Source organism: Harmonia axyridis, chromosome 2, assembly GCF_914767665.1.
Source record: "Harmonia axyridis chromosome 2, icHarAxyr1.1, whole genome shotgun sequence".
Classification (NCBI taxonomy): domain Eukaryota; kingdom Metazoa; phylum Arthropoda; class Insecta; order Coleoptera; family Coccinellidae; genus Harmonia; species Harmonia axyridis.
In genome coordinates, this window is record NC_059502.1 from 52,284,324 (window position 1) to 52,307,693 (window position 23,370).

The 23,370-nt window shown below is 33.4% G+C and overlaps 2 protein-coding genes across 2 annotated transcripts; both read right to left on the bottom strand.

Moving 5' to 3' along the window:
• Nucleotides 1-4,670: 4,670 nt before the first annotated feature.
• LOC123673394 lies at nucleotides 4,671-12,082 on the bottom strand. Its single transcript, XM_045607881.1, has 2 exons — nucleotides 11,787-12,082; nucleotides 4,671-7,740 (listed from the first exon to the last, which is right to left on the bottom strand). The coding sequence occupies exons 1-2, from the start codon at nucleotides 12,080-12,082 to the stop codon at nucleotides 4,671-4,673; spliced, it is 3,366 nt and encodes a 1,121-aa protein (XP_045463837.1).
• A 1,097-nt stretch (nucleotides 12,083-13,179) lies between these two features.
• On the bottom strand, nucleotides 13,180-14,592 carry LOC123673395 (craniofacial development protein 2-like). Its single transcript, XM_045607882.1, has 2 exons — nucleotides 13,681-14,592; nucleotides 13,180-13,617 (listed from the first exon to the last, which is right to left on the bottom strand). The coding sequence occupies exons 1-2, from the start codon at nucleotides 14,590-14,592 to the stop codon at nucleotides 13,180-13,182; spliced, it is 1,350 nt and encodes a 449-aa protein (XP_045463838.1).
• Nucleotides 14,593-23,370: the final 8,778 nt, after the last annotated feature.

The window sequence follows — 23,370 nt, forward strand, 5'->3', positions numbered from 1 at the left end:
TTTACCTAGAAAAATAAGATCAATTAAAGAAATTAAACTCTTCAAGAGACAATTATTCGAACTGTTAATTAAATGTGAACCATATCCTTTAAATGAATTTATAGTCTTTTGTCATGTACAAATATCATAGATATATTAGTTCATTGATTTATTTTTTTGTAAGGAATTTGTGACTTGTTTTTATCATTTTGTAATGAACATACAATTCTGGAAATAAATACCTATTATTATTATTATTATTATCCTAAATTTCAATCTATAACCTTCAAATTTAAGGGAGATAAGGGGTGTGTACCATGATCCTATTACACCCGGTATGTATATTGATGACCATAAGGTTAGCTTCCTCCAAAACAGTTTCCATTATGCATACAGTACCAGGAATACGAAAAAAAAGATGAAATATAATGACTGTCATTTAATTTTCGATTTAAAATGAATTTCGAACAAGTAGAAACCAATCCAATCCACAGTATTATTTAGAATTAGAATAAAAGATAACAAAATGAAAAAATTGTTTTCCGAGAAGTAAATCAAAAATTTTCACAGCCTTGAAGTCACAGATAAAGGCCACTCCTACTGTTTTTTTTGAGCTGATTCGCGTGTGAGCTTCTCCTACTATCGGTCTATTTGATTGAAGATGGTTGAAATATGTGCAGTCAGTTTTTGATAATTACCTGAAGCACGCAAGATTTGGTGTTTAAACACGAAATCCAATAATAATCCAAAGACAGTTTGAGGTCGTTTATACAAGAAATTCGTAATTGCCTCTGAAAAGATAAATGATTGTTTTATTGTTGGTTTTTTTCATTCAGACTCAAGACAATTATCTTGTCTATGTCTGTGACCTTTTTCATTGAGGAGAAATATAAAAACTATGAAATTTGTGACAAGAAGTAAATAATACAACTCATTGTAGCTTTTCATCGAAAAAATTTATCTAGGATCAATCAAGTAATTTGAAAAGGAAAAAATTTTATTCGAATGTCTAATATGTATTTAGATATACATATATGTGTTTGAAATGAAAATAACCATATTGTACCTTTCAAACAGCGAATTACAGCCATCTATTAGTAAGTTATTATTAAATGCCATTTCATGAGCCATAATAGCTTGACAAATAAACATTTTAAAAAACTTGTAAGAAGTCATCAAACAATAGTGACTTATCTGATAACATCATGCATAAAAAATTATTAATCCATTTTTTAATTACAAACAGATAGTTGAATAACTTTAAGAAGAAAGTATGAGAATTATTCAACTATCTATCAGTAAATAATTAAATAATGTTTTAATGACCATAACGTGATCAGATAAGCAGAAAAAGTTAGACGCTTTTCTTGAAGTTTTTTTAAAATGTTTATTTGTTTTATAATTTTTTTTTCGTGGTATTTATTTATCACTGACCCCTGAACAATAAGAATTTAGTTGCTGATATCAGGACCTAATTTAGTTTATTCACAAATTCTTATGGATACCTCTGTTATCTATTAGAAAGTTAAATAATGGTTTAATGAACGTGGCATCATCAGATAACCAACAAAAGTTTGACTTAGGTACTCTTAATGAGTGTAGGTACATTTAAAATATTTATTTGTCATATTTATAATGACTTACCTAATGAGGTTGACGGCCATTCTGAAAATTTTAACTATCTAATGTATTATCAGATGAATAATTCTTGGAATGTATCTGTCAACAAATAAGAAACGACAGTTTAACCCTTTTTTGAAATATTTATTTTTACCAAGGTGATAAAATAAATCAGATATAATTGAACGAAAATAAAAATCATATTCTCTTTTCACATTGTTTAGATTGAATTTCGAAATCAGTTTGAGTAGTTTGATACTTCAAAATAAATATCGATATGTAATTAATACACTTTGTTACTTCATATAATGTGAAAATACAAGTAAATGAATGGGGACATTTTTTATTCTATTCATTCCACCTTCAATGCATTTTGTGAAAACCCATAATAATGAACGGCAAAAAAAAATGACGTCCCAAAATGGCGGAAGAATCTAGAATTTTCCCCCCCCCCAAAAGTGGGTCCTGGATCCGCGCCTGACGTATTTGAGTACTTAAGTGTGTTGGTACGCTTACTAGCTTAGTATCAGTTCAACAGTGGTGAAGTACAGAACAGATAATTTTAAAGCTAAAAAGATGTCTTTGGATCATTTATATGAGTTCAGTTTCGAAAAGTTGTACAACGACTGTACAGAAAGGTAATGCTTTTACATCATTGTTTTCTTTAATTATTTTTGAAACAATATAATCGAATGTTATCTTCAGTTTCTGAATGTTGCATTTTTATAAAGAAATTTTCGTTCAATATATGTGTATGAAATGAACGATAACCATATTGTACCTATCAAACAGCGAATTAATATGTACTTTTTTTTTCCTAGGGGTATAACTTTTGAGGAAGACTGCAGCGTATGTCTGAGTAGGTTGACTGGAGAACTGTACCTAACCGATTGCAGGCATTGTTTTCACAAAGAATGCATCGACAGGTGGTGCTCCAGTTCTTCCAAATGTTGTCCGATGTGTAGGACAACGTTAATTTTCGAAGGTACCTTCACTATCTTCGATACAAATTGGCAGAATGTCAATATACATCGTTTCGACAAGATGGACAGTGATGAAGAATATGAAGAAGATGAAGAAAGTGTTGAAAGTGAAGAGGAAAATGAAGAAGATAATAAAGAAGAAACCAACAGGGAAATTTAATTTAAGAGTGATGTTTCCTTCATTAAATTTCCCCTGGTTTATATATCTATAAACTCTTGTTATTTTTGTTTGAGAACAATTCCTATTTTCAGGATTGTAAAAATGTGAATCCTACCAGGATAATGATTGAATATCTATTACCTATTCACAGACTAACGAGTACAGAGCGTAATAATTACTAAATCAGTATGAAACTGTTCAATCATTTACCTAGAAAAATAAGATCAATTAAAGAAATTAAACTCTTCAAGAGACAATTATTCGAACTGTTAATTAAATGTGAACCATATTCTTTAAATGAATTTATAGTCTTTTGTCATGTACAAATATCATAGATATATTAGTTCATTGATTTATTTTTTTGTAAGGAATTTGTGACTTGTTTTTATCATTTTGTAATGTACATACAATTCTGGAAATAAATACCTATTATTATTATTATTATTATCCTAAATTTCAATCTATAACCTTCAAATTCAAGGGAGATAAGGGGTGTGTACCATGATCCTATTACACCCGGTATGTATATTGATGACCATAAGGTTAGCTTCCTCCAAAACAGTTTCCATTATGCATACAGTACCAGGAATACGAAAAAAAAAGATGAAATATAATGACTGTCATTTAATTTTCGATTTAAAATGAATTTCGAACAAGTAGAAACCAAGCCAATCCACTGTATTATTTAGAATTAGGATAAAATATAACAAAATGAAAAAATTGTTTTCCGAGAAGTAAATCAAAAATTTTCACTGCCTTGAAGTCACAGATAAAGGCCACTCCTACTGTTTTTTTTGAGCTGATTCGCGTGTGAGCTTCTCCTACTATCGGTCTATTTGATTGAAGATGGTTGAAATATGTGCAGTCAGTTTTTGATAATTACCTGAAGCACGCAAGATTTGGTGTTTAAACACGAAATCCAATAATAATCCAAAGACAGTTTGAGGTCGTTTATACAAGAAATTCGTAATTGCCTCTGAAAAGATAAATGATTGTTTTATTGTTGGTTTTTTTCATTCAGACTCAAGACAATTATCTTGTCTATGTCTGTGACCTTTTTCATTGAGGAGAAATATAAAAACTATGAAATTTGTGACAAGAAGTAAATAATACAACTCATTGTAGCTTTTCATCGGAAAAATTTATCTAGGATCAATCGAGTAATTTGAAAAGGAAAAAATTTTATTCGAATGTCTAATATGTATTTAGATATACATATATGTGTTTGAAATGAAAATAACCATATTGTACCTTTCAAACAGCGAATTACAGCCATCTATTAGTAAGTTATTATTAAATGCCATTTCATGAGCCATAATAGCTTGACAAATAAACATTTTAAAAAACTTGTAAGAAGTCATCAAACAATAGTGACTTATCTGATAACATCATGCATAAAAAATTATTAATCCATTTTTTAATTACAAGCAGATAGTTGAATAACTTTAAGAAGAAAGTATGAGAATTATTCAACTATCTATCAGTAAATAATTAAATAATGCTTTAATGACCATAACGTGATCAGATAAGCAGAAAAAGTTAGACGCTTTTCTTGAAGTTTTTTTAAAATGTTTATTTGTTTTATAATTTTTTTTTCGTGGTATTTATTTATCACTGACCCCTGAACAATAAGAATTTAGTTGCTGATATCAGGACCTAATTTAGTTTATTCACAAATTCTTATGGATACCTCTGTTATCTATTAGAAAGTTAAATAATGGTGTAAATTCAAATGTGAAATTCTTCAATAACTTTTTTATTTGAAAACTTGACAATTCAGAACTATCAAAAAACTAAACTCCCTTGATTTCCTGTTCACTCGTCTGTCAAATTAAAAAATGAATTTGGCCTTAACATTTCTCCCCCCTGTGAAGAACTTAAATCTTCACTAAGTGGTCGGAAGGATGCACAGCTTCGTAACAGGTCTTTTATAAATGCCTTTCTTCGTTTGAATTTTTGCCACCCTCACAATACCATAATTTCCTTGGTTTTCCCAAAAACGATGGTCCGCTAAACCAATCTCCATCTTGTTTAAGATCGATATTTTTCAATTCTTTGGTAGCCTGATCTGCTACATTTTCTTCAGAAGGATCCCAGTGCCACTGGAAAACATCTGCATTTTCATGGATTTCTCCTATTCGACATGACACGAACATAGGAAACCTTCTCGACTGGGATCTTATTTGTTTAAGTACCACCAATGAATCAGTCCAATAATGTGTTTCGCGAATTTTATGTTCAACTTCTTCCCATATTTTCTTGGATAGTCTGCATGCCAACACTGCTCCTTGTAACTCTAATTTGGGTATGATTTGCTGAGTCAATGGCGCAACTTTATACTCAGCAGTAACAAAGCAGACATGTGTTTCAGTATTATCCTCCTTTTCTTCTGTTCTGAAGTAAGCAACATAGGAATAAGCCTTATCACGCGCATCACAAAACACATTCGCCTTTATGATCAAAGTTGCCAAAAACCCGAAAGGATCAAATATTGACATGATGATCCGCAAGACCTTCCGTTTCGTTGGTGCTATTGATCCTGATGTTTTTTCAATAGGAATTTTGTGAAAGTTCAGCGAATATATGAATTGGTCAGTTTCTGGAGACCAAGACAATCCAAGAACTCTTTTGATTTCTTGTGAATCAATTTTAATGTTTTTTTCTGATTCAGCACGAAGACATTTTGGAATTGATTCTAGAACCCTCTTGGAGTTACTAATCCATTTCACCATTTCAAAACCAGCTTGATTATGAACATAAATTACATCTCGTACTCTTTGAATAGCTTCCTCGTATGTGCTACATGAATCCAAATAATCGTCAACATAATGTTGTCTCTTCATTGCTCTGCTTATTCCAGGGAATTTATCTTCGAAACATTCAGCATTCCTGTTCTTGATGAATTGGGCTACGGATGGAGAAGACACGGCACCGAAGATCATAACATTCATTTCATAAACATCCGGAATTCCACCAAGGTTATTTTCATCATGCCAAAGAAATCGTTGAGCACATCGATCTTCCTTTTTTATTAACACTTGGTGAAACATTTCCCTGATGTCCCCACTAAATGCAATTTTTCCCTGCCTAAAGCGCCATAAAACGGAAACCAAGGAAGGAACAAAGTCTGGACCTTGTAGTAAAAAGTCATTGAGGCTATATCCAAATGATCTTGCAGCAGCGTCAAAGACAAGTCTAATTTTACCGGGCTTATGGACGTTCCACACTGCAAAATGTGGTAAAAACCAGTTTCTCGGATTTTCTGTAATCTCCTCTAACTCTAATTTTCTTGCATAACCCTTGTTGATGTAATCCTGGATCTTCTCACGGTACTGCTTTGCGAATTCACAATCTTTCTTCATTTTCCTCTCCATGCAGGAAAGACGGTTGAGTGCGTTTACTTTGCTGTCAGGAAATGCGACATCCATATTTCTCCAAAGGTGTCCAATTTCCCAACGGTTACCAATTCTTTTAGCTGTGCTATTCATGATTTCAAGTGCTTTGCGATCTTCTACTGAGCTGATGATTTTTTCATTCACTCCGAAAGCTTCTAACTTGAAACTATCTTTCACCATACGATGGAGTTCATCATCTTCAATATGTCGGCAACAAAGAGTTGCATGATTCATTTCATTTCCATCAGTTGAATCAGTGAGTGCTCCATGAATAGTCCAACCTAATTTGGATTTGGACATTATAGGTTGATTCATTTTTGGTTGTATGACCTGACGTGATATAATTAGTCCGCAATTGTCTTGGCCAATGAGAATTTCTGGAGTTGCATTCTCCACGGTCTCTAGAATTTTCCGGTTCAAATGTGGGATATTCTGAGACAAAAGATCTACATTGATTTTCTGGTTTGGTATACTCAAGTTTTTAACAGTCCTCAAATTTTTCAGATTATAGAAGATTTGTTTATTGCTGTCGGCAGAAATATCAACATCAACCATTTTCGATTCATCCTCGAAATGGGTAATGTTATTTGTCCATTGAAAACGGAGTGGAACGATGGGTCCAGAGAGGTTCAATTTCATAGCTAAATTTTCATCCATCATCGAGCATGTGGAGCCTTCATCGAATAAGGCAAATGTCTTGATTTCATTATAAGGCCCACGAAGTATAACTGGTGCTATTCTCAGCAGAGTTTTTTGATCCACATCGTTCAATTTCGCACAAAATTCACTCGAAGCTGCTGTTTTATCTTGTAAAGTTGGATATGAGCTGTTTGGATCTCTTGCCAGATGAAGAAGACTGCTATGCTTTCCTTTACAACCCATTATACCACATCTCGTTCTGAGGAAACATTTATTAGCCATGTGACCCAATTGGAGACATAGAAAACATAATCTCAAATTCATAACTGATTGTCTTCTTTCTGGTATAGTCTTCTCTATGAATTCACCACATTCCTCTATTTTATGATTCGTTCTCTGGCAAAATACACAAACTTTGGAATTTTCTGCCTTTCTCGGCTCGGACTTTTTTGAAAAACTAACTGTTTCTTTCCTTGACATGTGTTTACTTCTCTGGAATGGATTACTTGTAGAAGCCATAGAATTTACCTCTTCTTCGTACCAATTTGCAAAATCTTCAAGGGATGTTGGTATTCCCTGTAAATCTTTCTGATATTTATATTTTCCCCAGTTGTACTTTTGTATGGTGGGAAGTTTTTCAACAATATTCACTAACATTTCCGGATTGAACAAATATAGTGAAGAATTAACATTTCTCATCGTGACCACCATATTAGTAACTGCGTTTGAGAAAAAAATACAGGATTCCAAACTGTCTTCTTTTACAGGGCTGATTTTCTTCACTTTTTCCATGAGAGATAGAACAATCCATTCAGGTCTACCAAAATTCATCTCGAGCATATTGATTATCCTTGAAACATTGCTTGGAGATATTAGAAGAGCTTTAACAGTTTCCCTAGCTTTTCCCTTGAGTGCTCTATCAAGACGAATGAGGTTATCCTGGTCTGATAATCCTTCATTCCACCTTCAATGCATGTTGTGAAAACCCATATTAATGAACGGCAAAAAAAAATGACGTCCCAAAATGGCGGAAGAATCTAGAATTTCCCCCCCCCCCAAAAGTGGGTCCTGGATCCGCGCCTGACGTATTTGAGTACTTAAGTGTGTTGGTACGCTTACTAGCTTAGTATCAGTTCAACAGTGGTGAAGTACAGAACAGATAATTTTAAAGCTAAAAAGATGTCTTTGGATCATTTATATGAGTTCAGTTTCGAAAAGTTGTACAACGACTGTACAGAAAGGTAATGCTTTTACATCATTGTTTTCTTTAATTATTTTTGAAACAATATAATCGAATGTTATCTTCAGTTTCTGAATGTTGCATTTTTATAAAGAAATTTTTGTTCAATATATGTGTATGAAATGAACGATAACCATATTGTACCTATCAAACAGCGAATTAATATGTACTTTTTTTTTCCTAGGGGTATAACTTTTGAGGAAGACTGCAGCGTATGTCTGAGTAGGTTGACTGGAGAACTGTACCTAACCGATTGCAGGCATTGTTTTCACAAAGAATGCATCGACAGGTGGTGCTCCAGTTCTTCCAAATGTTGTCCGATGTGTAGGACAACGTTAATTTTCGAAGGTACCTTCACTATCTTCGATACAAATTGGCAGAATGTCAATATACATCGTTTCGACAAGATGGACAGTGATGAAGAATATGAAGAAGATGAAGAAAGTGTTGAAAGTGAAGAGGAAAATGAAGAAGATAATAAAGAAGAAACCAACAGGGAAATTTAATTTAAGAGTGATGTTTCCTTCATTAAATTTCCCCTGGTTTATATATCTATAAACTCTTGTTATTTTTGTTTGAGAACAATTCCTATTTTCAGGATTGTAAAAATGTGAATCCTACCAGGATAATGATTGAATATCTATTACCTATTCACAGACTAACGAGTACAGAGCGTAATAATTACTAAATCAGTATGAAACTGTTCAATCATTTACCTAGAAAAATAAGATCAATTAAAGAAATTAAACTCTTCAAGAGACAATTATTCGAACTGTTAATTAAATGTGAACCATATTCTTTAAATGAATTTATAGTCTTTTGTCATGTACAAATATCATAGATATATTAGTTCATTGATTTATTTTTTTGTAAGGAATTTGTGACTTGTTTTTATCATTTTGTAATGTACATACAATTCTGGAAATAAATACCTATTATTATTATTATTATTATCCTAAATTTCAATCTATAACCTTCAAATTTAAGGGAGATAAGGGGTGTGTACCATGATCCTATTACACCCGGTATGTATATTGATGACCATAAGGTTAGCTTCCTCCAAAACAATTTCCATTATGCATACAGTACCAGGAATACGAAAAAAAAAGATGAAATATAATGACTGTCATTTAATTTTCGATTTAAAATGAATTTCGAACAAGTAGAAACCAAGCCAATCCACAGTATTATTTAGAATTAGGATAAAATATAACAAAATGAAAAAATTGTTTTCCGAGAAGTAAATCAAAAATTTTCACAGCCTTGAAGTCACAGATAAAGGCCACTCCTACTGTTTTTTTTGAGCTGATTCGCGTGTGAGCTTCTCCTACTATCGGTCTATTTGATTGAAGATGGTTGAAATATGTGCAGTCAGTTTTTGATAATTACCTGAAGCACGCAAGATTTGGTGTTTAAACACGAAATCCAATAATAATCCAAAGACAGTTTGAGGTCGTTTATACAAGAAATTCGTAATTGCCTCTGAAAAGATAAATGATTGTTTTATTGTTGGTTTTTTTCATTCAGACTCAAGACAATTATCTTGTCTATGTCTGTGACCTTTTTCATTGAGGAGAAATATAAAAACTATGAAATTTGTGACAAGAAGTAAATAATACAACTCATTGTAGCTTTTCATCGGAAAAATTTATCTAGGATCAATCGAGTAATTTGAAAAGGAAAAAATTTTATTCGAATGTCTAATATGTATTTAGATATACATATATGTGTTTGAAATGAAAATAACCATATTGTACCTTTCAAACAGCGAATTACAGCCATCTATTAGTAAGTTATTATTAAATGCCATTTCATGAGCCATAATAGCTTGACAAATAAACATTTTAAAAAACTTGTAAGAAGTCATCAAACAATAGTGACTTATCTGATAACATCATGCATAAAAAATTATTAATCCATTTTTTAATTACAAACAGATAGTTGAATAACTTTAAGAAGAAAGTATGAGAATTATTCAACTATCTATCAGTAAATAATTAAATAATGCTTTAATGACCATAACGTGATCAGATAAGCAGAAAAAGTTAGACACTTTTCTTGAAGTTTTTTTAAAATGTTTATTTGTTTTATAATTTTTTTTTCGTGGTATTTATTTATCACTGACCCCTGAACAATAAGAATTTAGTTGCTGATATCAGGACCTAATTTAGTTTATTCACAAATTCTTATGGATACCTCTGTTATCTATTAGAAAGTTAAATAATGGTTTAATGAACGTGGCATCATCAGATAACCAACAAAAGTTTGACTTAGGTACTCTTAATGAGTGTAGGTACATTTAAAATATTTATTTGTCATATTTATAATGACTTACCTAATGAGGTTGACGGCCATTCTGAAAATTTTAACTATCTAATGTATTATCAGATGAATAATTCTTGGAATGTATCTGTCAACAAATAAGAAACGACAGTTTAACCCTTTTTTGAAATATTTATTTTTACCAAGGTGATAAAATAAATCAGATATAATTGAACGAAAATAAAAATCATATTCTCTTTTCACATTGTTTAGATTGAATTTCGAAACGTTCAACTAAAGAACGAAATCAGTTTGAGTAGTTTGATACTTCAAAATAAATATCGATATGTAATTAATACACTTTGTTACTTCATATAATGTGAAAATACAAGTAAATGAATGGGGACATTTTTTATTCTATTCATTCCACCTTCAATGCATTTTGTGAAAAGCCATATTAATGAACGGCAAAAAAAAATGACGTCCCAAAATGGCGGAAGAATCTAGAATTTCCCCCCCCCCCCAAAAGTGGGTCCTGGATCCGCGCCTGACGTATTTGAGTACTTAAGTGTGTTGGTACGCTTACTAGCTTAGTATCAGTTCAACAGTGGTGAAGTACAGAACAGATAATTTTAAAGCTAAAAAGATGTCTTTGGATCATTTATATGAGTTCAGTTTCGAAAAGTTGTACAACGACTGTACAGAAAGGTAATGCTTTTACATCATTGTTTTCTTTAATTATTTTTGAAACAATATAATCGAATGTTATCTTCAGTTTCTGAATGTTGCATTTTTATAAAGAAATTTTTGTTCAATATATGTGTATGAAATGAACGATAACCATATTGTACCTATCAAACAGCGAATTAATATGTACTTTTTTTTCCTAGGGGTATAACTTTTGAGGAAGACTGCAGCGTATGTCTGAGTAGGTTGACTGGAGAACTGTACCTAACCGATTGCAGGCATTGTTTTCACAAAGAATGCATCGACAGGTGGTGCTCCAGTTCTTCCAAATGTTGTCCGATGTGTAGGACAACGTTAATTTTCGAAGGTACCTTCACTATCTTCGATACAAATTGGCAGAATGTCAATATACATCGTTTCGACAAGATGGACAGTGATGAAGAATATGAAGAAGATGAAGAAAGTGTTGAAAGTGAAGAGGAAAATGAAGAAGATAATAAAGAAGAAACCAACAGGGAAATTTAATTGAAGAGTGATGTTTCCTTCATTAAATTTCCCCTGGTTTATATATCTATAAACTCTTGTTATTTTTGTTTGAGAACAATTCCTATTTTCTTCTTCTTCTTCTTCAAGTGCCATATCCGCGGCGGATTTCGGCAACCATCATAGCTATCTTGACTTTGGAGACAGCGGCTCTAAAGAGATGTTTTGAGCTGCATCCAAACCACTCTCTCAGATTTCTCAGCCATGAGATTCGTCTTCTTCCTACGCCTCTTTTGCCTTCTATTTTCCCCTGCATTATTAATCGTAAGATATTGTACTTCTCGCCTCGCATTATGTGTCCCAAATATTGTAACTTTCTCTCCTTGATGGTACGTTCAACTTCTTTTTCTCTACCGATTCTTCTTAGCACCTCGATGTTGGTGATACGATCCTTCCACGAAACTCTCAGAATTCTTCGGTAGGTCCACATCTCGAAAGAGTTAAGACGCCTCATTGCATCTGCATTTAGCGTCCATGCTTCCACCCCATAATAGAGCACACTGTGTACATAGCATTTTGCCAATCGCAGTTTGAGATGCAATGTCAGATCCTTGCTGCACAGGACTTTTTTCATTCTTATAAAGTTGGAACGAGCTTTTTCTATTCTAGTTTTTATTTCTGCGGTATAGTCATTGTTTTCTGTTATAAGTGTTCCTAAGTAAGTGTATCTTTTTACTCTTTCGACCTGCTGACCTCCAACCAGCAGTATTTCGTTTGTGTCATTGTTCTTGCTAATTTTCATGAACTTGGTTTTTTTTGACATTAAGAGAAAGTCCGTACTTCCCGCTACATCTTAATATCTTGTCCATAACTCTCTCTAAATCCTTCAGACAGTCAGCTATTATTACGGTATCGTCAGCATATCTGATGTTGTTGATCAAGACTCCATTCACCTTTATACCAGCTGTCTCACCTTCCAAGGCTTCTAGTATAATTTGCTCCGAGTACGCATTAAACAACAAGGGCGACAGTATGCAACCTTGCCTGACTCCTCTCTTTATTTCCACTTCCTCAGATCTTTCCTGCCCATTTTTTACTGTGGCCCGTTGGTTGTAATACAGATTTGAAATTAATCTTACATCTTGTTTGTCCAGGTTTTTGTTCTTAAGAAGGTCTATAAGTTGGTCGTGTTTTACCTTATCAAAAGCTTTATTATAGTCTATAAAGCAGATATAGAGGTCGCGATTAACATCCAGGCATCTCTGAGTCAACACATTGAGAGAAAACAATGCCTCTCTTGTGCCAACCCCATTTCGGAAGCCAAATTGACTCTCACTTATATCCAGTTCTAGTTTGGAACGTATTCTGGTATGTATAATTTTAAGGAGAATTTTTAATGTATGTGACATTAAGCTTATGGTTCGGTAGTCGCTGCATTCTCTGGCATTAACTTTTTTCGGTAGACATATGAATGTTGATGTTAACATTTCCTTTGGTATAATTCCTGTATTGTAAATTGTGTTGTATGAACTCACCAAAATATCCATGTTTTTGTCGTTAATTAATTTAAGTAACTCACTTGGTATCTCGTCTGGGCCTGCAGATTTCTTATTTTTCATGGATTCCAGTGCATGTTCAACCTCGCACTTAGTTATTTCAGGTCCCACATCTCCATCTTGATGTTCTGAAGGGGTATTTTCCATTCCATTCCAATTCCTCTATGTATTCCTTTCATCGCTCTAGTTTTTGTTCAGTTTCCATTATGATATTTCCTTCTTTGTCGAGGAGTATATTTGAAGTATTTCTTTTATTCATTCCCGCGAGCTCTTTGACCTTCTTGTTTAGATTAAAGTTGTCATACTTGTTTTGTAAATCTTCTATCTCCTTACATTTATCAGAGAAGTATGTTTCTTTTGCTTCTCTTATTTTTCGCCTTATTTGGATTTGTAGCTGCTTGTATCGAATGTTGTTATTTGACTTGCATCTTCTTCTTTCATCCATTAACTCCAAGATTCCGTCTGTCATCCAATCTTCTTTCTTATGTTTGCTTGTTATAAGTTCCTTTTTACTTGGTTCTATAAGTGCTGTTTCAAGGAACTGCCATTGTTGTTCTGCGCTTTCCTCATTTTGCTGAGATTTGGTGGTGGCTTTTTCTAAGTTTGCGTTGATCTGTTGTTTAAGTTTTTCTCTGATTTCTTCTCATTTTAGTTTCTCTATGTCTAGTTTATCAACTTTATGCTTGTTTTGCATCTTTTTTAGCTGTAACTGAAACCTAGCAATAAGAGGATTATGATCAGATGATACGTCCGCACCAGGGTAAGCTTTTACCGTTTTTATTGCGTTTCGATATCTGTGTTTTATTAGGATGTAATCGATCTGATTTCTGACGATGTTGTTGTCTTTGTCAGCTGGTGATTTCCATGTATACAGACGTCTCTTGGGAAGTTTGAAAAACGTATTCGTTACCACAAGATTATTTTCTTGACAGAATTCAACAAGACGATCGCCCCTCTCGTTGCGTACACCAAGTCCGTACTGCCCTACTGTAGAGTCACATCTTCCTTCGCCGATTTTAGCATTAAAATCACCCATAACTACTGTTATATCTCTAGATGCAGTTAGTCGTAATGTCTTTTGAAGGTCACTATAAAAGTTTTCTAACTCTTCTTCGTTTTTGTCAGCTGTAGGAGCATAAATTTGTATTAGGTTTAGTTTTCCGTGAGTTGTCATCAGTTGTAGCAACATAACTCTTTCGGACATTGGTATGAAGCCTGTTACTGATTTTACTACGTTTCTGTCAAGAATTACGGCCACTCCATAGCGGTGTTGAGTGTCATCATTGCCAGAGTAGTAAACTCGTCCATTTTCTGTACTAAGTTCACCCGAACCAATCCATCTTGTGTCACTTATTCCAACAACATCAATCTTTAGTCGCACCATCTCCTGCTCTATGTTTCTTAACTTTCCAGGCTCGTACATACTTCTTACGTTCCATGTCGCAATTTTAAGAGTTGATTTGTATATTTTCAACAAACAGTTGACGACCTGGGAAGCCCTGCTGTTTATGTCATCTCTTCCCCTGCCGAATCTTGGCATCCGAAAACCATGATTAGTGAACTGTTGACTGTCATTTCTCTGAGCCATGACGATTTCTAGGGAGTCTTAATGAGGTAGTTTCCCCTTGTTTTCCTCATCGCTGTGTAAGCACCGCTTCAGTTGTTTCAACCACGCCGCTTAGTGTCTGATTCTCAACCAATAGTAATCAACGGTACTCAACAGTACTTTTCAGGATTGTAAAAATGTGAATCCTACCAGGATAATGATTGAATATCTATTACCTATTCACAGACTAACGAGTACAGAGCGTAATAATTACTAAATCAGTATGAAACTGTTCAATCATTTACCTAGAAAAATAAGATCAATTAAAGAAATTAAACTCTTCAAGAGACAATTATTCGAACTGTTAATTAAATGTGAACCATATTCTTTAAATGAATTTATAGTCTTTTGTCATGTACAAATATCATAGATATATTAATTCATTGATTTATTTTTTTGTAAGGAATTTGTGACTTGTTTTTATCATTTTGTAATGTACATACAATTCTGGAAATAAATACCTATTATTATTATTATTATTATCCTAAATTTCAATCTATAACCTTCAAATTTAAGGGAGATAAGGGGTGTGTACCATGATCCTATTACACCCGGTATGTATATTGATGACCATAAGGTTAGCTTCCTCCAAAACAGTTTCCATTATGCATACAGTACCAGGAATACGAAAAAAAAAGATGAAATATAATGACTGTCATTTAATTTTCGATTTAAAATGAATTTCGAACAAGTAGAAACCAAGCCAATCCACAGTATTATTTAGAATTAGGATAAAATATAACAAAATGAAAAAATTGTTTTCCGAGAAGTAAATCAAAAATTTTCACAGCCTTGAAGTCACAGATAAAGGCCACTCCTACTGTTTTTTTTGAGCTGATTCGCGTGTGAGCTTCTCCTACTATCGGTCTATTTGATTGAAGATGGTTGAAATATGTGCAGTCAGTTTTTGATAATTACCTGAAGCACGCAAGATTTGGTGTTTAAACACGAAATCCAATAATAATCCAAAGACAGTTTGAGGTCGTTTATACAAGAAATTCGTAATTGCCTCTGAAAAGATAAATGATTGTTTTATTGTTGGTTTTTTTCATTCAGACTCAAGACAATTATCTTGTCTATGTCTGTGACCTTTTTCATTGAGGAGAAATATAAAAACTATGAAATTTGTGACAAGAAGTAAATAATACAACTCATTGTAGCTTTTCATCGAAAAAATTTATCTAGGATCAATCGAGTAATTTGAAAAGGAAAAAATTTTATTCGAATGTCTAATATGTATTTAGATATACATATATATATATATAATTAAATAATGCTTTAATGACAATAACGTGATCAGATAAGCAGAAAAAGTTAGACGCTTTTCTTGAAGTTTTTTTAAAATGTTTATTTGTTTTATAATTTTTTTTTCGTGGTATTTATTTATCACTGACCCCTGAACAATAAGAATTTAGTTGCTGATATCAGGACCTAATTTAGTTTATTCACAAATTCTTATGGATACCTCTGTTATCTATTAGAAAGTTAAATAATGGTTTAATGAACGTGGCATCATCAGATAACCAACAAAAGTTTGACTTAGGTACTCTTAATGAGTGTAGGTACATTTAAAATATTTATTTGTCATATTTATAATGACTTACCTAATGAGGTTGACGGCCATTCTGAAAATTTTAACTATCTAATGTATTATCAGATGAATAATTCTTGGAATGTATCTGGCAACAAATAAGAAACGACAGTTTAACCCTTTTTTGAAATATTTATTTTTACCAAGGTGATAAAATAAATCAGATATAATTGAACGAAAATAAAAATCATATTCTCTTTTCACATTGTTTAGATTGAATTTCGAAACGTTCAACTAAAGAACGAAATCAGTTTGAGTAGTTTGATACTTCAAAATAAATATCGATATGTAATTAATACACTTTGTTACTTCATATAATGTGAAAATACAAGTAAATGAATGGGGACATTTTTTATTCTATTCATTCCACCTTCAATGCATTTTGTGAAAACCCATATTAATGAACGGCAAAAAAAAATGACGTCCCAAAATGGCGGAAGAATCTAGAATTTCCCCCCCCCCCAAAAGTGGGTCCTGGATCCGCGCCTGACGTATTTGAGTACTTAAGTGTGTTGGTACGCTTACTAGCTTAGTATCAGTTCAACAGTGGTGAAGTACAGAACAGATAATTTTAAAGCTAAAAAGATGTCTTTGGATCATTTATATGAGTTCAGTTTCGAAAAGTTGTACAACGACTGTACAGAAAGGTAATGCTTTTACATCATTGTTTTCTTTAATTATTTTTGAAACAATATAATCGAATGTTATCTTCAGTTTCTGAATGTTGCATTTTTATAAAGAAATTTTTGTTCAATATATGTGTATGAAATGAACGATAACCATATTGTACCTATCAAACAGCGAATTAATATGTACTTTTTTTTTCCTAGGGGTATAACTTTTGAGGAAGACTGCAGCGTATGTCTGAGTAGGTTGACTGGAGAACTGTACCTAACCGATTGCAGGCATTGTTTTCACAAAGAATGCATCGACAGGTGGTGCTCCAGTTCTTCCAAATGTTGTCCGATGTGTAGGACAACGTTAATTTTCGAAGGTACCTTCACTATCTTCGATACAAATTGGCAGAATGTCAATATACATCGTTTCGACAAGATGGACAGTGATGAAGAATATGAAGAAGATGAAGAAAGTGTTGAAAGTGAAGAGGAAAATGAAGAAGATAATAAAGAAGAAACCAACAGGGAAATTTAATTTAAGAGTGATGTTTCCTTCATTAAATTTCCCCTGGTTTATATATCTATAAACTCTTGTTATTTTTGTTTGAGAACAATTCCTATTTTCAGGATTGTAAAAATGTGAATCCTACCAGGATAATGATTGAATATCTATTACCTATTCACAGACTAACGAGTACAGAGCGTAATAATTACTAAATCAGTATGAAACTGTTCAATCATTTACCTAGAAAAATAAGATCAATTAAAGAAATTAAACTCTTCAAGAGACAATTATTCGAACTGTTAATTAAATGTGAACCATATTCTTTAAATGAATTTATAGTCTTTTGTCATGTAAAAATATCATAGATATATTAGTTCATTGATTTATTTTTTTGTAAGGAATTTGTGACTTGTTTTTATCATTTTGTAATGTACATACAATTCTGGAAATAAATACCTATTATTATTATTATTATTATCCTAAATTTCAATCTATAACCTTCAAATTTAAGGGAGATAAGGGGTGTGTACCATGATCCTATTACACCCGGTATGTATATTGATGACCATAAGGTTGGCTTCCTCCAAAACAGTTTCCATTATGCATACAGTACCAGGAATACGAAAAAAAAAGATGAAATATAATGACTGTCATTTAATTTTCGATTTAAAATGAATTTCGAACAAGTAGAAACCAAGCCAATCCACAGTATTATTTAGAATTAGGATAAAATATAACAAAATGAAAAAATTGTTTTCCGAGAAGTAAATCAAAAATTTTCACAGCCTTGAAGTCACAGATAAAGGCCACTCCTACTGTTTTTTTTGAGCTGATTCGCGTGTGAGCTTCTCCTACTATCGGTCTATTTGATTGAAGATGGTTGAAATATGTGCAGTCAGTTTTTGATAATTACCTGAAGCACGCAAGATTTGGTGTTTAAACACGAAATCCAATAATAATCCAAAGACAGTTTGAGGTCGTTTATACAAGAAATTCATAATTGCCTCTGAAAAGATAAATGATTGTTTTATTGTTGGTTTTTTTCATTCAGACTCAAGACAATTATCTTGTCTATGTCTGTGACCTTTTTCATTGAGGAGAAATATAAAAACTATGAAATTTGTGACAAGAAGTAAATAATACAACTCATTGTAGCTTTTCATCGGAAAAATTTATCTAGGATCAATCGAGTAATTTGAAAAGGAAAAAATTTTATTCGAATGTCTAATATGTATTTAGATATACATATATGTGTTTGAAATGAAAATAACCATATTGTACCTTTCAAACAGCGAATTACAGCCATCTATTGGTAAGTTATTATTAAATGCCATTTCATGAGCCATAATAGCTTGACAAATGAACATTTTAAAAAACTTGTAAGAAGTCATCAAACAATAGTGACTTATCTGATAACATCATGCATAAAAAATTATTAATCCATTTTTCAATTACAAACAGATAGTTGAATAACTTTAAGAAGAAAGTATGAGAATTATTCAACTATCTATCAGTAAATAATTAAATAATGCTTCAATGACCATAACGTGATGAGATAAGCAGAAAAAGTTAGACGCTTTTCTTGAAGTTTTTTTAAAATGTTTATTCGTTTTATAATTTTTTTTTCGTGGTATTTATTTATCACTGACCCCTGAACAATAAGAATTTAGTTGCTGATATCAGGACCTAATTTAGTTTATTCACAAATTCTTATGGATACCTATGTTATCTATTAGAAAGTTAACCCTTAGTCACTACGGACGGGTCATTTTGACCCACACGACGACGAGCCGAAATTCTTAGTTTCGCGTGTGAGTAGTGGGGTAATTCTTCTAGTATTCCCTAGCCCTACATAATCTCTGTTCTGACGTGTTATTCGAGCTGTGTGCGTTCCCTGTTTGCTGATATTGCTGTATTTGGGTCAAATTGACCCGTGCGTAGTTTGAACGGTAGTGTTATATGGAATATGAGGTACGTTTTATATTCAATTGGATGAATGAATCATTCCAAATTTATATCAATATCAATTCATTGATCTTGTTTTTTTTTCTACAGTATGAATAGGCCACTCAATGAAGCTGAAATCCTACAAATTGTTGAAGATGAACAGTTCTGGGAGGATTGTAATTCCACAGAAAATTCAGAAGAAGATGAAAATATTTTCGAAGTGCAAGACAGAGTAGCTGCTACTGAAGCTATTCTAGATGAAGGAGATAGGAGTGAACCTGGGGAGAGTGATCATGAAGAAATAAGCGAACATGACAGTGATAGCGAACTTGAATGGCATGATAATGAACAAGAATCTGAAGGTGCAGAGAGAAAGACTAAAGAAGTTGACGAATATAATCGTCAAGCTTTTTATGGCAAAGACAAAACGAAATGGTCGAAAAATGCACCAACAAGAGGTAAAACCCAAAAGAAAAATATTTATACAATAATGCCTGGCTTGAAGGGAGACGCAAAAAAAAATCCACTCTCAACAGTTTTGCAAGCCTGGAAACTAATTTTTTCGGACGCAATGCTCAAGAAAATCACAAAACATACAAACTCCAAAATACAGAATATGCAACTGAAATATAAAATGTTCAAAAGAAGGAGAAATTGCCGATCGCAGTTCTCTGCTTCCTTCATTCATAATACAGACCAAGAAGATAGAGGCTTTCATTGGTCTGCTCTATTTAACAGGCATTCTTAAATCAGGACATGAGGATCTCAGATCTCTATGGGCCAATGATGGAACGGGCAGAGACATATTCAGGTGCACTATGTCACTTGCAAGGTTTTCTTTCTTGCTCTCCTGTATTCGATTCGATGATGATAGTACAAGGAAGGAAAGACTGAAGGAAAACAAGTTGGCCGCAATATCTGAGTTATTTAATCAATTCGTCCATAATTCAAAGAGTTGTTATTCTCCTTTTCTACATTTGACGATAGATGAAATGCTAGTTCCATTCAGAGGTTGCTGTGGATTCCGAATGTTCATGCCAAGTAAGCCTGCTAAATATGGGATCAAGATACAGGTTTTAGCAGATGCAAAAACACATTACATGGTGAACACGGAAATATATTGTGGAAAACAGACACCAAGTAAGGCTTGTTTGGAAAAAGGAGAGAAACTATCCCTTCCAACACAAGTGGTTATGAGGTTGATTGAACCTGTGAAAGGGTCCAATAGAAATATAACTACCGATAATTGGTACACCTCATTAGAACTTGCAAATGCCCTGAAAAAAGAGAAGTTGACGTTAGTAGGTACTTTGAGGAAAAATAAAGCTTTCATTCCACCAGAATTTCTACCGTCCAGAGGAAAGGAAATTGGAAGCTCCCTATTTGGGTTCACTTCTGATTTGACGATTGTTGCTCATGTTCCGAAGAAAAACAAATCTGTGATTTTATTATCCTCTATGCACTCAGATGATAAAGTTGATGAAAAAAGCAAGAAGCCAGATATTATATTATTTTACAACAGTACGAAGGCTGGCGTAGACGCATTAGATCAAAAATGCGCAAACTACAGTACATCAAGAAGAACTCGCAGATGGCCAATGGCAATATTTCACATGATTTTGAATGTTTCTGGAGTGAATGCCAGAGTTCTTTATCAGCTTTCACCCACCGGAAAGGAACTAACGAGAATAGACTTCCTGAAAACATTAGCCAAGGAGTTGTGTAGATCACATGTAGTAACCAGGATATCTAACCCTAAGATATCACTCAAACTTCGAAATTTAGCAGCGAACATATTTGATTTTGAGATTTCCCATCCACTAGAGCCTCAGCCTCGGGTAGGAACTTCGAAAAGAAAGAGATGTGCCATTTGTCCATCGAAAAAAAAACACCTTCTGTTCGATGTGTAAAAAACAGATTTGCAAAGAATGTGCCATAAATGTTTGCCCCTTATGCAAAAATACCGAATAAAATACTTGAGTTAAAAATTAATATTTGAAAATTATTATTCCCGAATAAAATGTAAAAATATCGTTTGTTTTCTTTTGTTAATATCTATCTAGAAATCGGGTCAAATTGACCCACCGTAGTACTTATGTTACAAAATTTTTGTGTAGTAATTAAGGGTTGAATAATGGTTTAATGAACGTGGCGTCATCAGATAACCAACAAAAGTTTGACTTAGGTACTCTTAATGTGTGTAGGTATATTATTATTATTATAAGTTTTATTGAGCAAAATTAAAACATTTTTCAGAGTACAGTTTCTTATACCAAACATATTTGAGTACAATTCAACCTAAATATGGATACAAAGGTAAATCAATAAACTATTCTTTACCTCGAAGGTGCGTAGGCACCTTGTTTGAGGCATCTACATTGAAATTATTTGTTCTACTCTTCATGTACACAATATATATACACTCAAATATCTAATAGACTATATACACAACATTTTATTAACACCACATTACAAGGCATCAGGAGCCCAATATGCAATTAATCCGCTGTTGTGACCAAGGTTCCCCCCAACATTTCAGGTATGGACATACGAGTTCTTAATATCCAACAAATTCGTAACTTCTTGAGAACTTAAGTTTCCTATCCACGTTTTCAATTTTAATTTAAAAATTTTTAAGCTATTACTTGCTTTAATACACGCTGGTATGTAATTGTACACTCGAGGGGATAAAAATGTGTGCGATCGTTGTCCTATGGTTTTCATTGTTCTAGGTATTAAAATCATTCGTCCTCTGTGTCGCGTTCCATGCAAATGCTCGTTAAATTCCGCAGACGAAATGTTTTTAAATTGATGCACAGCAAGCACGAGCATATACAGCTGTCGAAGATTCATAACAGCAGATTCTTGGAACAGTTTTTCACTCGGATAGCGATATGGTTTATTGTATATTATCTTTAACAACCATTTCTGTGTTACCTCGAGCTTAAGTAAATAATGTTTCACTACCCCTCCCCATCCAAGTAGGCCATATACCAAAAGGGGTTGAACCAAAACCAAGTACAATGTTCTCAACAACTGAGGGTTACAGAATTCTTTAAAAAACCTGAATCTAGGTATCATTTTCCGAATTTTCTTCACAACGTTATCGACTTGAAAATTCCATCTCAAATATGGGTCCAATATTACACCTAGATATTTTATATGATCTGCTGAATGAATTGTGAAGTCATCCTCAACATTTAACGTTCTATACTCAGGCAACACAGTTGAGCTATTGGAAAACAGCATAAATTTTGTTTTCTGCTTGTTTATTGTTAAAACCTTATAATTAAGAAACTGAATTATGTCCTTGAAGTCCATTTCTACCATACTCTTTAGTTGTTCCCAGCTATCTCCCTCATAAAATACTGCAGTATCGTCCGCAAATGCAAATAGTTTCCCCCTGGTGCGCAATGAAAACATCGAGTTAATGTAAATATTAAAAAGAACAGGGCCCAATATTGTTCCCTGAGGCACTCCATAATGTATGTCTGATAGTGAGCTTATCGATTCTCCAACTTGGACGCATTGCTTTCTACCTATCAGATAGCTTCTAAACCAGTTGAGTGGACTACCCTCGACACCCATGCACTCAGAGTGTCAAGCAATCCGTCATGACTGACCGTGTCGAAGGCTTTGGCTAAATCCACGAACACACCCAGACATGGTCTCGACATATCCAGACATCTATATATTTCACCTGTTAGTGCCGCTATAGCATCCTGTGTGGATTTCCCGACCCTAAAACCGAACTGCCTCTCACTCAAAATTTTGCACCCTTCCAGAAACTTCGTGACTCTATTATGTATTATTCTTTCAAATATTTTTGAGATATTTGATACTAGTGATATTGGGCGATAATTATTTACGGACGATTTATCTCCTGCTTTGTGTATTGGTTTTATAAGTGTTGTGGCGGCTCGTCATAAAGCTCCACATAGCAACTATATACACAGCATTCGGTAGCCTAGAGGTTAAGAGGTAGACTCACGGACCGAGATGCGACCAGGTCCCGGGTTCGAATCCCGGCGGCTCCCGATAATAATAAATTCCCCAAGCGTCTGTGACACGGCACACACAATTATACCAAAGTCACACTG

What these genes read in the sequence shown, in the direction of transcription:
- LOC123673394 (XM_045607881.1), bottom strand. Translation starts at nt 12,082, where the DNA reads ATGAAAAAAGTCCTGTGCAGCAAGGATCTGACATTGCATCTCAAACTG. An exon ending in CACATAATGCGAGGCGAGAA is followed by an intron (nt 7,741 to 11,786) that starts GTACAATATCTT and finishes CATGCATTGAAG; the next exon opens with GTGGAATGAAGGATTATCAG.
- LOC123673395 (XM_045607882.1), bottom strand. Translation starts at nt 14,592, where the DNA reads ATGGCTCAGAGAAATGACAGTCAACAGTTCACTAATCATGGTTTTCGG. An exon ending in AGATGCAAAACAAGCATAAA is followed by an intron (nt 13,618 to 13,680) that starts GTTGATAAACTA and finishes CTTAAACAACAG; the next exon opens with ATCAACGCAAACTTAGAAAA.